This window comes from Solenopsis invicta, chromosome 5 (genome assembly GCF_016802725.1).
Source record: "Solenopsis invicta isolate M01_SB chromosome 5, UNIL_Sinv_3.0, whole genome shotgun sequence".
Lineage (NCBI taxonomy): Eukaryota > Metazoa > Arthropoda > Insecta > Hymenoptera > Formicidae > Solenopsis > Solenopsis invicta.
Genome location: NC_052668.1, coordinates 17,124,840 through 17,139,493, shown reverse-complemented (window position 1 = coordinate 17,139,493; position 14,654 = coordinate 17,124,840). Strand labels below are relative to the sequence as shown.

General features: G+C 37.3%; 3 protein-coding genes across 14 annotated transcripts in view; 2 read left to right on the top strand and 1 right to left on the bottom strand.

Annotated features, from left to right (window-relative positions):
* The window catches only part of LOC105205800 (apoptosis-resistant E3 ubiquitin protein ligase 1), an 89,981-nt gene extending 88,539 nt beyond the window's left edge, over positions 1 to 1,442 (top strand). For all 6 annotated transcript variants that reach the window (XM_011175313.3, XM_039449598.1, XM_011175311.3 and 3 more), the window contains one exon: positions 58 to 1,442. In XM_011175313.3, coding sequence (XP_011173615.1) covers positions 58 to 160 — 103 coding nt within the window. In that variant the 3' untranslated portion in view covers positions 161 to 1,442. The remainder of the gene's footprint in view (positions 1 to 57) is intronic.
* Positions 1,436 to 8,698, bottom strand: LOC105205803 (ribonuclease Y). 6 transcript variants are annotated; one of them, XM_039449603.1, is made up of 10 exons: positions 8,572 to 8,678; positions 7,957 to 8,522; positions 7,347 to 7,805; positions 7,058 to 7,191; positions 6,529 to 6,791; positions 5,490 to 5,681; positions 3,159 to 3,301; positions 2,790 to 2,954; positions 2,535 to 2,691; positions 1,436 to 1,899 (listed from the first exon to the last, which is right to left on the bottom strand). In XM_039449603.1, exons 3-9 carry the CDS (start codon positions 7,709 to 7,711, stop codon positions 2,535 to 2,537), a joined length of 1,419 nt encoding a protein of 472 aa, XP_039305537.1. In that variant the 5' UTR covers positions 7,712 to 7,805; positions 7,957 to 8,522; positions 8,572 to 8,678; the 3' UTR covers positions 1,436 to 1,899. The 6 variants fall into 6 exon arrangements, with proteins under 6 accessions (XP_039305537.1, XP_011173624.3, XP_039305538.1 ...); XM_011175322.3 differs by lacking the exon at positions 7,957 to 8,522 and having other exon boundaries at positions 7,347 to 7,808; positions 8,572 to 8,698; XM_039449604.1 differs by lacking the exon at positions 7,957 to 8,522 and having other exon boundaries at positions 8,572 to 8,692.
* LOC105205802 (embryonic polarity protein dorsal) lies at positions 8,675 to 14,605 on the top strand. 2 transcript variants are annotated; one of them, XM_011175317.3, is made up of 7 exons: positions 8,675 to 9,160; positions 9,789 to 9,873; positions 10,318 to 10,517; positions 10,924 to 11,167; positions 11,240 to 11,383; positions 11,747 to 11,937; positions 12,330 to 14,605. In XM_011175317.3, exons 2-7 carry the CDS (start codon positions 9,822 to 9,824, stop codon positions 13,929 to 13,931), a joined length of 2,433 nt encoding a protein of 810 aa, XP_011173619.1. In that variant the 5' UTR covers positions 8,675 to 9,160; positions 9,789 to 9,821; the 3' UTR covers positions 13,932 to 14,605. The 2 variants fall into 2 exon arrangements, with proteins under 2 accessions (XP_011173619.1, XP_025987582.1); XM_026131797.2 differs by lacking the exon at positions 8,675 to 9,160 and adding an exon at positions 9,477 to 9,633.
* Positions 14,606 to 14,654: the final 49 nt, after the last annotated feature.

The window sequence follows — 14,654 nt, the reverse complement described above, 5'->3', positions numbered from 1 at the left end:
TTTGGATATTCACGTTTTGTCTTTGACCATTAGTTTGTCACTAATGTTGCTTTTCAGCTTTAACCAACTCTGCTTACCTGATTACGAGTGCTACGATCACTTCGAACGAGCGTTGCTGTTGGCAATCAGCGAGGGCACCGAAGGTTTCGGCATGATCTAAATCGGGACACCATAAGATCCATCGAACTTCTAGTCTGACTAGAATCGTTGATTGAATCAATTTATGTATCCATTTTTTCTTCGATAGCGAAACCCATTCTCTAAGGTAAAAAAAAAAAATCACGTCTTTTCGATAATAGATTCTATTACGAGTTTATCGCATAGTAACTTCCTGCCGTCAGCGAGGTCAGGAAGAGAGGGTAACTTTACCGCACGTTTTGATATGTAGACGATTAGAATTTTTGGAATTACCTTTTTTCTGTTACGCCGAAGACTATCAGGAACAATCTAATCTTCCGACGATGTAGACGATGCAATTTCTACTGAGCCGCGATGACGTTTTTATAAAACGGTAAATATTCAGCAAGAGCAATGTTACCTCAACATCAGAATTGCTCAATATTATTGTATCGAGATTTAGCATAGCGAAACTTATGATAGATTGAACGTAAAGAGAATTACATTAACACGTTCCTCGTACGACGATGTAGCTGAAGACGCTCTACAAGAATATACGATACAACAAATCAAAATATACGCATGAATAATTTTTTTTTTGCAGTAACTGTTGTATATAATTCGTTATATATAATAAGTGTGGAGATTGGAGCATTTGATGAAGGGATCACTGTAACAGCACATTGAACGTTCCGTTAATCAGTATTAGTTCAAATACATTCTGTCGCGTAATGCGTGATCTTAACAGAACTTGAAGAATGATAAATAATGAGGCTTGGAATAATATGTTAAAGCTTTGTGCTAGTTTAATTTTTTTTTTTTTTTTTAGTTTTTTCTCAATAGTAATAACAGCATGGCGAAATTACGGTACTTCCAACGTCGATGATGGCGCGGATGTAATATAAGCTAATTAGTATGTACATCCAGTACAAATTATGATTGTATTCTGAGACACTACGTATTACATCTATTTCTTATCAGCGCAAAATATTCGCGATAATAAGCATGATTACCTAGTCATAACGAAATACTGCGATCGTACTGTGAACATCGCATTCTGGTATACGTATTTATTTAAGGTGCAATAATATGTACTTATATTTAAGTAGAGAAGGAATAGTATGAAACGTAGCAATCGCCATAGCAGATTATTTGTTGCAAAATAATGAACAAACGGCCAACGATCGTAAACCGTACTGCGCCTCGCAATAGCAAAAAACTAACCGCCTCGCCAGTTTATCTATCGTCAAATAATACTGACAGTAATTTATTTTTATCAGTTTATCAGTTTATGTGAAGAAAATTAAAAAAATATAGATTAAAAAGGCATATCCATTTATTCAATAAATCCTCTTAAGTTCTCTGCCCATTACATCCATCTTCTTGCTTCCACAATTTACGAAAAAGAAAAATTTAGTCTATAAATCGAAATGCCAACGTGGCGTAATAAAACCGCTTATCTTGCCTGCGGTATGTGTACGGTATACGTGTGTGTTGTGACAAGCGTATATAAATAAAATCTCTACTCCTCAAAAATTAAATATTAGCTAAAAAAAAATTACATATTTTAAATGTTGTAGGAAATGCTGATGCTTGTCAATTTTTCAACTGCCCTGCGAGCGCCCGTCCTTGTTAGTCTCCTATCTGCACTCCGATCACAGAACATCCTCTTCCTCGCGACCGAAGGCATTTCTCCCGAACGAACGGTATCTTTGATTCGGTTTCCTCCGATTAAAGCCGGATTATATCCCGGAAAATTGTGATCATGTTTAAGCTCTTTATCTACAAAATATAATATTATGTTTATATCTCGATTTTACTCTTTTAAACTCTTAGACGCTCAATATTATTTCACTATATTATTGATCGTTAGGAGGCTATATTGAGTTTGTTTTGCATTTTCAGGAGGAATATTGTACAATGTTATCGAGCATCTAGAGGTCGCTTTAAAACATGAAACTAATCTTCGAGGATAAGTAAAATACTCGCTAATCCTCAGTGAAATCTTGTATTAATCTCTGTTTAAAGCGGCCTCTAGACGATCAATAATACTGTGCAATATTTAAATATTGTAAAATAAGCATCTAACAGCTGCTTTAATCAATAAAATGTTCACCGATTCGATCTAAAATGGGTTCTAAACGTTCAGAATTATTGCACAATATTATTGATCGTCTCGAAACTATGTCAAATTTGTTTTATATTATCTAAAAGAAAATATGTTATTATGTTACATTATTTATGTTATTATTATTATACAAGGTTATTGATTGTTCAAGGGTTGCTCAAGTTACACAACGTCACGGATCCGCACGGCTGTTAAACGGCATATGGTAACAACGTAGAACAAGAGTGAAATTTTGCGTTCTCTCAATTATTGCAAGTTGGAAATTACTGAGCTGTGATAAAATACCTACCTACGGCGGCAATGGCAGAGTAGCACTGGATAGAAATGTGAAAGTCCGTAGAATAGACATGCGCATGATGCTACCGGCGACCTGCAATATCCGACTGCTCCAGCCACCCTCTTGAGATTGTCGCAACAATCGCTCTCTCAGCTCACTTAATTCCGTCCTAATGAGATATGTTAATATAAAAATATCTTTCTCTCTATCCTTTTAACCTCGACAACGAGATTTCTTTTTTTTTTTTGTTTTCAAAATTTGTCTTACATTTGCGAATGATATTCCATTTCAAGGCGACGGAGTTCAGCTTCTCGATCAGCCAACTGACTCTCCAGAGAAATCGCGCGTAAACTTAGAGTCTTCGCATTACCCTCGCTAGCTTTCAGACGTTTCTCCAATCTCTGTTTCTCGGTCATCGCAGTTTGCAGCTCCCTAATTGTACATATTGCAAACATTATATCAAATACCCCGAAGTTAAAGTGTTTCTTGAAATCTGGATAGCGATCATGTAACTTTTTCTCTAGAACGGAAATGTGTAAACATTTTTACTCTGTAGAAGTTAATGAAAACATTTTTCACGTTTCCGTCCTAAAGTTACATGAAAATTATGTCGCTGTCCTGAAAATTCAGGTATACCTAGACGTACGCTGCAGCTGTTCCTGCAAAGACTCGGCAAGAGATATCTGAGCCACTAATCGCAACTGTAACTCCTCAACCGCGGATTCCGCTTTATCTGCTCTGCCACCACGTTCTGTCGCCAGTGCCTCGCTAGCTGACACCTAAGCAAAATCCTTATGATAAGATTTATACGACATAAACTTATGCGAATAATTTCTTAAATTTTTAAAAGTAATTTAATTTTTTTAAGTAGTTATTTTGTTAGTAAATTGCTCGATCGATTTCAGCTGATTATATTATTACAAATGTGCAGGATAATTCAATACACAGAAAAATGTCATTTTTTTCTTTTAAGTAGTTATCTTTAAAAAGAATATTTTCTTGATGTAATAGCTCTTAAAATACATTCTCTTTCTCACCTCTCATTTATTTGAAACCAGTAAAATATTTAGTTAAAATAAACATTTATATACATTCAGAAAAATACATACTGTAAATTATTGGAATTAAATATTACTTATTTCAGTATTTTGTTCATATATCCGCAAAATCTATCATAAGTATCGTTGTGAGCATCAAATTTATTCAAAATAAATTCTGAATCTTAAATTAATATTTCAATCAAGAATATTAAGTACAAATAAAAATTTGATTTGCTTATTATTCTCTTTTCTTCTCGATAAAATTTTATAACATTCTTCGAAAGAGTATTCTCTCTTTGAGTACATGGTAGTAAGTTGTTTTTTTAATTTGTATTGAATGTATTTTAAGACTATTATCAGAAAAAATATTATTTGTTTAAAAATAACCGTTATTAAAAAAAAGTAAATTAAATACTCTCTTCTCTTATCATAGAAATAGAATTGATACCACGTAGTAAGCTTATTTGTCAACACTTTTAATTTAATTTAATAATTTAATTTTGACTTCACAATGTTATCAAAGACGTTATTTTGACGTTAAAATGATAACAAATAACGTCAGCTTGTTACTTAGAATTTTTCTGTGTAGGATGCAACTTTTCAGCCAGATCACATGAGCACCTTTCGAGTTATCACATTGAACGATCTATGATACACATATATAATTGCATGCGCGTGTAAATAATGTGTTCTATATATTTGTGCCAATTTGCAAATTTTTCGCGATTCCGCGGTGGATAAAAGTTAATAGGGCAAGTGGTATTGATCCTTCTTCCTAGTACGGAAGGAGTGTTACGTGATATTGAGTCATCGGCGAAACGCGAAAGGTGTGACTCATCCATAAGCTATATTTCTTTCGCCGTGCATTGACCTGACGATGTCCCATGAGTGGATTCTGAGATCTTTAAAAAAGTGGTGGATATCGTCCGGTGACACATGCACTAACTCGCGATCTAGATTGAACGAATTGGCAGCATATAGTACATTAAATCGATCGAAATACCCTTGTCTCTTTAAGTATAATTCCGAAGCATTTAAAGAGGACATCTATTTAAAAACCACATCCTCATCCTCCAAATTCTCAAAATTATAATAGTAAATCATAGTTTCCATTGCAATGCTGTACTGTCTGAGCTATTAAGAAATCGCGAAGTATCGATTTAATAACTATTTCCCTGTCGTTTACTCAACAATTGCGCAACTAACTGTTGTTACATGACATGCAGAGATGTCTAATCTCCATAGAAAGGGTGAAGGAGAAAGAATGAGTCAGTTGATTCGTGGAACGCGAAAGGAGTTCGCGCAGAAATCGCGCGTGGGAGAACTCACCCCCGCGAAAGAGGGGTAGGGGGTCGTCGTGTAACCTCGTGTCTCGGACGAGGGTAGCAGTGACTCACCAAACAACAGATCAATTCTTTATCACCACCGCGCGGATACGAACGCTATGCGGCTGTTTACATGCACGCGGTCAGGAATCGCGAGTTTGCTGTGGCTCCCTAGGATGTTGCTTACCTTCTAAATCTCGTAGAGTAATACGTCACTTTGAAAGAATGAAAACTAAGTCTGTGCAATTTTTCGAGTGATGTTTTTCACCCTACGAGATTTAAAGAGTAAGCAAGGATTGAGATTATTGTTTAAGGAAAATCGAGAAATTACGACAAATTCTGACTTTAGTAATATTACATAATATATCATGTGTAAAACGAAAATATGATAAGACAATATCAATTTCGACACAACACGGTTAAATGGACATTGACTAAAGATGGTTATGTACTAAATAACACAAGAAAAGTAACAAATATGATATTTACGAATTAAAAATACGATAAATTTTTTCTTATCTAATTTTATCAGATTTTCTAAGGGGAGGTTTTTTTAAACACCACCTAGGTGATGAAATTTGAAATCGAGAGAGGAAACTAACTTTATCCAGAAGAATCCTTTTATCTTCTCGTAATTTTAAGAGCTTCTCTCGATCCTTCACCATCTGCGCATCAAGCGCTTTTAACTGATCCTGGGCAGTCAGGAGCTCGTTTCTCAAGTTTCCCACAGTGACCGATCGCTCCTGAGAGACTTCCTCGACGCGCTTTAGTTCAATCTTCAGCTTTTCTTTTTCCTACAACAGAGAATTTAACATTACCCGAATGCGTTTGAGATTTGTAACGATTTAATAGAATTACATTAATGGAAGGATATTAAATTTTATTTTATGCTACAATTTTATTAAATATTATACTTAAATATTATATTTTTTTTTAAATTATAATATTTGATGAATTTGTATGCTAATCGAACGGTTAACTTAGAGTGCTGTAGATGAATTTTCAAGGTGCTTCAAGTTTAGTACAGTTTTTATTATTAAAATTTTAATAATTTTAAAATATTTAGTAAGATTTCTTTACATCAAAATAATATTAGTTCAATTATTTTAACACCTTGCAATTTATAAAGTAGAAAAAATTAAAAAATATTTGTTTAAGAGAGCGTAAAAAAAATTCTTAAATATTAAAATAAATTTTTATCCAAAGTAGTATTAACGTTAAAAAAATACAGCAACACTCTAGGGTTGAAGCAAGTGCAAAATGCATATTTTTCTGTCAAAACGCGGCCTATCGCGTATCGCTGGAACACGTGTCGCGCATTTTCGCGGTAACATCATCCCCGTAATTAGAAACATGTCACTGAACTCCCATGTTCGTTTCGTATACGAGAATGACGCACTGGAAGTATGAGATGCATATGCCGGCGTCGCTGTGTAAGTCTCAAAACCGGTTATAGGGTTTTCCTCCATTACAGTGGCGAACGTTTAACAAATTCCATTTAATAAATTCTTTATTAAAATCTTTCATTCTTTAAAAGAAAAAATAAACATTATTGGATCAAAATTAGAAAATAGGCAAAGCAAGTCTAAACACAAGCTCATGCAAAATACAGCTCAATAATGAATGATCGATCAACTATACCGATTTGACGGCGTCGCGGTCGCGCGTCACCTCTTCGAGCTGCAACTTCTCGCGATGCAGCTCGCTGTTCAGCCTGCTGACCCGGTCGTTCTCGGCAAGCAGCAATCGGCGCAGGAACTCGATCTGCAGGTGCAGATGTTCCACCTGTTGCTCGAGCTGTGCGATCTCGGCGCGTCTGCGTCGCCACGCATTTAGCACCAGTACGTGGCATACTACGTTTGCCGCCTTGATCGTTGGATCCTCCGTCGGACTGGTAGCCTCACCTAGAGAGATTTGCAAAATTATGCATCGTGATTGCGATCTTTGAAAATCATAATAATCGCAGTAAATGTAACATTGCATTACGATCTTTATTTTATATTATGAATTGTGCGTATTCTTGTATCATAAACGCGATTTTTAATTATATGTCATTTTATGTTGCAAAACAAAATTTTGAATTATATGTAATTTTACGAAATAAAAAATTGTATTTTTTCAGTTTTCAAGAAAGAAAAAAAATCGATAAGTCACACATCTTTAGCCTCACCCTGCTCAGACTCCGAGGATGGCGTAGCGTCCGTCCAAGATCTGCCGCTGCAGTAGGTGTTACCGCCGTTCACCAAGATGTCTTTGGTCCTGTCGATTTCATCGAAACGACTGGCAGAGGATTCGCTCTCTGATCTGAGTGGCATATTCTCCGATTAGATCGCGCTTTCATAATCAGAATGATCGCTATCGTTTCAATAGTCCATCAATGTGACAACCATCAATGTGACTTTCACGAGGTATCTCTATTGTAAATTCAATATTTCATATTTTTGCAGAAACCGGCTCACTTGAGATCGCCGATGTCGGGATTGGCGACGGGCAGGGTCAAGTCCATCATCGACAGACTCTTCTTGCAGCGAGGAGTGCCAATGGCCAGGAAGCCGGGCGGACATCGGTCGGAGCAACTCTTCGGAATCGGCGGTCCGCGATTGGTTCTAGGCACTGATAGCCCGACCGCAAGTCTGTAGGGTTGTTTCCTGGATACGCGATGATCGATGCATCGGTATGGGCTCGAGCGTGGATGACATTTTACGGGTACCGGGGCGTACGGTAATCTACGTTGCACGCATCGGGGCAGCTTAGTCTCCACCTTGGTGACGGCCGCGGTTCGCGGACCCGGATTCCGTTTCGACAGGGTACTCGTTTCTGGCATGTTTGCTTACGATTTTCGCATAAGACTGTTCTCGAATACGATTGAGATTGTTTGCGCACGGCGCGTCTCTCGTCATGGGGACGAAACATGGATGCTGCTGGAAACAAATGACTGACTTGAAGACTCATATATAAGGTGTGATTATTCTAAAGAAATGTTTTTCTTTTTGTGGAACTTGTCAGAAAATTTAAGACGTCACTAAAGCTGCGTTTGGGAGATACACTTTATCAATGTTATCAGTTTACCTAGAGTCTCTCCGTGAACACGTGTTAGAACATATTTTGTCTGGAACAATTTTTTCAGGATTGCTGATGCGGTCATTGCACGCGTTCAGCAGACTCTTAAGTGTTCAACACTTGAATGAGCGCTCGCTGCTACTGGTGTATTATTCTAGATCTAAAGGTCTGGATCATGATGCAGATGATCTAGAAGAATGCTTCAACAGTTGAGTGAGCGCTTGTTGTCAGGCGGGCGCCTTAGCCAGTTTAATCATCGTGACACTTGATAATATTTGCCACAATAACCGATTCGGCCGACGCGTATATAAAAATTCCCATGGAAATTCCCAATCCTGTTAGTTATCGTTTACATTGTACATATGCGTCGGCCGTTTATGTTTATTTCACATCACCGGTTATTGCGATAAATATTATCAAGTGCTACGGTGATCGAACTGACTATAAGACACCCGCCCGCAGAGTTGGAGGATCCAGATTTAAACCCCGGTCGCTTCGAAGGTTTCTTTGTTTTTATTTTTCTTTCTTTATCCTTTTCTAATTGGTGGGCCTCAAAAAAGATAAAAAAAAACAAGCTAAATTAAGAAGGACATAGTATAGCGAGTACCTCTGCAGAGTACTCACTCTCGGCAAAAGCTGCGCGCGCGTGCTCTTATTCATCCGCCTGCTCTTTCCGCCTTCGTCGGTCGGTCGGTCGGTCGGTCAGTCAGCCTGAGTCAGTCGCTGGTACCGTCCGGTCGGTCGCTCTCACGCTCTCACGTCACGGGCTCGTCGCGGACGGCCGAGCAGGCCGAGTGCAGAGTACGCAGGCAGCGCGCAGTTAACACGCGCGCGAGGCCAAAGCGATCCACCAGTGACGGAACGGAAGTGCGAACGCGACGATTCCGCATAGTGGGAATAGCCTCCGGCTGTTTTTTTCCCGTGGTCTACCGTCCGTGGTCCCGCGTCACAACAAGGGAAATTGGTCTGCCTCTGGTCGGAACACCGCGACTGCGACTCTTCTCGTCGCGCGTATCTCTCGGTCAACTCGTCATTATCATCATCGTCGTCGTCGTCGTCGTCGTCATCGTCGTCGTTGTCGTCGTGTCGTCGTTGTCGTCGTGTCGTCGTTGTCGCAACTCGTCGACGGGAACAACGCGTCGAGGACGGCGGCGTGAGAGCACGCAGCAGCGTTAGCCTCGAAGAGTATATAGCATGTTGATTCGTACGCCAGGCAAGTTTCTGTCTCTCTTTTGCTCTTGGTTGAGTTCTCCCTCTCTCTCTCTCTCTCTTCTCTCTCCCTCTCTCGCTCCTTCTATCTCTCGTTCCCGTCACATTGTCCTACGATAGTTTAATTATAGATACGCGGCCTGTACGGGCCTAGGCTCGCCCAAAATAATGATTGGATCAGCGTTGCGTCCCTCCTCGCGCTCCTTTTTTCCCCCGGGACACTTGCGCGCAGTGTTTCTGGACGTGCCCCACGCGAACGAGCGAACGGAACGAACAGCTGTCGTTCCCGGGGCCCCGAAGCTTCTACGTAGAAATTGCCAATCTGTCTGCCCAGTTTCTTGCGGATGCTGGCTCGAATACCTTGCCACTCAAACACGGCAGTTGTAGCATACAAAAATTCTGCTTAAAATATCAAAGTTGTATATTGGAAGAGAAAGGGAATATGCTGGTCTAAACAGATTTTTTGAAGAGTTATATGTAAGATATGCAGATTGCACATTAAGATTTGTCTAGTATGTCTGAGTATTTGATAGAAATATTTTCATTGTTGAAATATATATAGCAAAACTGAAGACTCTTTTTATGACTATATAACCATGTGACTAATTGGAGTATTTATAATTACATTTTAGATGGCTAGAACTTAATACATTAAAGAGTCAGTCATGGAACAATATAATGGTATAAGTGATGGAGATATTAATATAAGTGATATCAGTAAGTACCTTGGACACTATATTTTGTGAAGATATTCCTCTACTTATAACATTTTGTGATTGTAGATCAAATTAATTGTAAGTAGAATAATAATAAAATCAGAATTGAGAAAACTACTTTGTAAAAATAATTAGTTACAGCTTTTTTCTCTCAAAAAATAACTAATTATTATAAAAAAAGTTACTGACTTCTAGAAAGTAATACAGTTACTCAAGTATTATGTTGTTACTTTTCAGTTAATTTTCTATTTTTTCTAATGTATGACTATCTTAATAATAAAAAGTAATTATTTTGCATGAATAGTATTCTGTTTATATGAAATATAAATGTTATTTGACATACAATTAATTTGATTTACAACCGAAGTCTTGGAACGTAACTCCGTCATAAGTAGAGGAATATCTGTGCGTTGTATAGTTTATCTAATGAACAAACCATTTTCAGTTGACGTCATTCAAACCACCGATCCTGATTCTATGGCTACCATAGCAATGGACAGCGAACACATTCAGCCACATGTTGAAATACTAGAACAACCAGCTAGTAAAGCGCTACGGTTTCGCTATGAATGCGAAGGCAGATCGGCTGGCAGTATACCTGGTATCAATAGTATGCCAGAGAACAAGACTTTTCCCAGTATACGAGTAAGTTTCAATCATTCAACGATTCTTTGACAGAGTGTTTATTACCGAGAAATCTTCAATTTTCAGAAAATTTCTTTATGATTGAAAATTATGAATTTTTGAGGGAGTTTCATCATTATTTGCAAAAAATTTTGAATTTTAATTTTAAATTTTAATTTTTAGTTTTTAATTTTAAATTTTAATTCTATCTCTTTTTGACGAAATCCTTTCTTTGATTTTTTTATAATGTAAAATATCGACAATCGATTACAAATAAATGTATGTCTAGTCATAAATATATGTCTAGTGATGGATAAAATTGTAGCAAAGAGATATATGGGGAATTCTTTTACAAAATTGGAGTAAACACCCTACTTAAAACTCATTCTTCTTATTTTTATATACTTATAATATCTGCTTCCTGCAGATTATGGGTTATAAGGGTCGCGCTATGGTGGTTGTATCCTGTGTAACAAAAGATGCCCCATACAGACCTCATCCGCACAATCTTGTTGGCAAGGAAGTATGCAAGCAAGGTGTTTGCACAGTGGAAGTTCCATCGGGAAATATGGTTGTCACTTTTTCAAATCTGGGCATTCAATGTGTGAAAAAGAAGGACATTGAAGAAGCTCTCAGAGTACGTCAGGAGCTGCGAGTAGATCCCTTTCGAAGTATGTGTGGTCTTTTTCCCTATATTAATTTCTCATTAATTTAATTAATTGTGAAAATCTAAATGATTTTAGCTGGTTTTGACCATAAGAGACATCCGACTAACATAGATCTTAACGCGGTAAGATTATGTTTCCAAGTTTTCCTGGAAGGAAAGCAGAAAGGAAAATTCAACAAGCCATTGCCGCCGATTGTATCTGATCCTATTTATGATAAAAGTATGTAGCATTTTGTGTCATTTTAGAATATATTTTTTTTCTCAGTCCTTAGTCTTGTCAGAGCATGGTGACTTGACAATGTATTTCTGTGGTGTGCGCTTTTTACAATGTACATACGGGACTTGTAATTTAATTTAGAGGGGTTCTCATGACAAAATATTCTCGGTGGTTTGCCATTGCTTTTCGAGAGATAGCGGTCGAATAAAATCAGATGTTTCTGATCATTGGGATTTGAACTCGGATCTTCAACACAAAGAGCAGACTCTTTGTGCCATGATCAATACAGTTAGAATATATTTAAAAAATATATGTGCACATATATGTAAAGAATAAAATTCCTACTTAATATATATGCTGTTTCAGAGGCAATGTCAGATCTTGTGATTTGCAAATTGAGCCATTGCAGCGCACCGGTCGCTGGTAGCATGGACATGATTTTACTGTGTGAAAAAGTTGCGAAAGAAGATATACAAGTGAGATTTTTTGAGGAGAAAGATGGGCAACTAATCTGGGAGGGCTATGGCGATTTTCAACCGACGCATGTACATAAACAAGTAAGTTAACAATAGCAGAGTACACATAAACTTAATTTAATTATACATTATTATAATTGCAATATAATAATAAAGAATAAAATTTGTTAGGGTATTTACTATTGGAAGAAAACTTGAAATTTAAAAAAAAATTAATTTTTTATCCTTGAAAATCATGGATCGTGAAATTTATTGGTGCTTATAAAAATTTTTAGAATTTTACTTAAAAATTTTAATTTTTTTATTTTTTTTATAATAAAGTTTCTTTGATAATTTTTTATTTATAATGCAAAAATTTTCTTGTATTATAGTAGAATTTTAAATAAAATTCCTAGAAAATTTGGAAAATTTTACAAAATTTGAATAAATATAATCTATATTGTATTATCTGTACGGGTGCTGTTTTTTCGTAGACTGCAATAGCGTTCAGAACACCCAGCTACCGTTCACAGCAAGTGGAACAACCGGTGCAAGTGTACATCCAACTCAGAAGGCCGTCAGATGGTGCTACGAGTGAACCACCGCTACCATTTCAGATGTTACCGCTAGGTACAGGTAGGCCTGCTTTCTGGTCTTTGCGGAAAGCATTTGCCAAGAAGAAGGCAGATTACAGTACTGTCAGTAAAATCTTGTCTACAGAGACCGCTCTTCTTGACAATGTAACTCCCAAGTTTTCTCGTAATATCGACGAATTCAATAATAATGATCTGGACGCGAAAATACCGAATAAGATGTCCGCATTGCGCGCTTTAAACGATTTGTATAATGTAAAAAATAACGTTGATTTGTGTAATGGCGATTTAAAGACGTTAATAAATTCCGGACAAAACGTAGATCAGTCTGCGAAAAGAACCACTTTAAATTTTGAGAATAATGAAATGACGGGAAGATTAATCTTGGGAAGAAATGTGGAGAGTAATAAAGAAATTAACAAAGTGTATACTGCTCTTGACAGTAATAATGTAGAGAATGGTGCATTTACTACCGATTATAAAGAAGAAATTATCGATGCTGTTCCTTATGCGAAATCTAATACGCAAGAAGACAGCACATCTGTGTTAAAAAATATAGATAATTCAAAGAATAGGTCAGATTGGTTTGACTATTCCGAGATAGGCAAATGGGTGCAGAAGGGACAAGAAGCGTGCCTTAAAGAGAAGAACAATGAGACTGAGATTAAAAATGAGGCGGATGGCGGCAATAAGTCGTTTAATGAATTTTTATCGCAAGTGGCCGAGCTCGATGAAATTTATGCCGATACGCATAATAAATTGGTCCAAGCTGCCACGGTGACAAACGTGAATCCACAAATGATGGACGTTGATGTTTGCGACAACCAGACCTACACTAGTTTACAAATGGCTATGAAAAATCCCATAGAGTTGTTCGATATTACCGATGACAGAAAGTACGAAGATGTGGCCGTTCCGAAACAAGATACGGAAGTGTCCGTTACAACTCCGACATTAACGACTAAAAGAGACGTGATGCACGAGGAGGCAGAGGAGAGATTGCCACCTCTGCCTCCGAAGCGAATACGCAAAATGCCATCAATGCCTCTTTTACCGCGCCCAATATCCGCTCAAGCGCTCGTTACCGAGGCGCCGAATAAAAATTTACCGTCCTTACCCGATACTTTGTCGAAACACGCGAGGCAAGGGCTATTTTCGAAGTTGTTTGCTAAAAAGAATAAAAAGGACAAGTGGTCGGGATCGGATTTAACCAGAGATAGCGATCCATCGTTGAACACCTCGTATTTATTGAAGAGCTCGGTACAAGACGCTGCGCAATCACAAATTCCACGTCCTAGCATGACGAGCGTTACGAGTGTCAAGTCTCTCAAGCTAGATGACGATGAAACTCCGCTGTACGGTTTAGATTTAACTGAAGCTGAGCACTACGCTCTGTATACTACTATGGCACCACGTGCGACTGCGTCAGAATTCGACGAGATGTCTTTTTATTATAGTCTAGTCGAGGGTGGAAAGATACTGACAGAAGCAAAAGAGACCTAAACTATTTATTGTTTGATAAGTATTTTATTGTTCGATTTGATACTTCTTTGTTGATATACTGCCAAGTTGAAAGATGACTCAATATTTGTATAATGATTTGAAATGATATTGTTTGAGTCTACCGATTTTATCTGCCTAAATGTGAGGAATGTTGTCTTACATTGCAGCTTTTACTATCGTCGGTTCTTGTTGTAAATTTGCAGTTTTGAGGCTACAACTCTTTTAAGAATATATTTGTATCTTTAGACCAAAGATTTTTTCAGAGAACGAGATAATTCTCGCGAATTGTTTCCTAAGACACGTTGCCACATAAAATGGATCGATTCTTAGAGTAAGCTCGACGCATTTATCTAAGTGTGCAAAATTCTAGTCTAGTCGAGGTGCAATTTGTTGCCTTCTCTTTAATATTTCTTATTAACGGATTTTACAAATGATTTGTAAGTTTTCGATAATTGTTATTTATTATCAGATAACTAACTACTCTTTTCTAGTCAAAAGTTCGATGCTGTTATATTTTCGCATACTCCCAATATACGTTGCTTTACTATATTTGTTGTTAAGTTTTATATGATATTACGAGTTTATGCAAACATTTTCTCGCTCTCTCATGTTGTTACAGAGAGACTGCTAATTTTAAAAATATCTCAATAAATCCTTAGCTCAGTTTGTCCGAAGTTTGGCTCTTCTTTTTTGGAGAAACTTTATTGTACACTGAGAAATTCC

Excerpts from the sequence above, each read along its gene's own strand:
- LOC105205803 (XM_011175322.3), bottom strand. The coding sequence starts at position 7,711 with ATGCCAGAAACGAGTACCCTGTCGAAACGGAATCCGGGTCCGCGAACC. Across the intron at positions 5,682-6,528 it reads ACCGCGACGCCGTCAAATCG|GAAAAAGAAAAGCTGAAGAT; the intron begins GTATAGTTGATC and ends TCTCTGTTGTAG. Across the intron at positions 2,955-3,158 it reads CAGCTGCAGCGTACGTCTAG|GGAGCTGCAAACTGCGATGA; the intron begins GTATACCTGAAT and ends ATGTACAATTAG.
- LOC105205802 (XM_011175317.3), top strand. The coding sequence starts at position 9,822 with ATGGAACAATATAATGGTATAAGTGATGGAGATATTAATATAAGTGAT. Across the intron at positions 11,168-11,239 it reads GCGAGTAGATCCCTTTCGAA|CTGGTTTTGACCATAAGAGA; the intron begins GTATGTGTGGTC and ends AAATGATTTTAG. Across the intron at positions 11,384-11,746 it reads TGATCCTATTTATGATAAAA|AGGCAATGTCAGATCTTGTG; the intron begins GTATGTAGCATT and ends ATGCTGTTTCAG.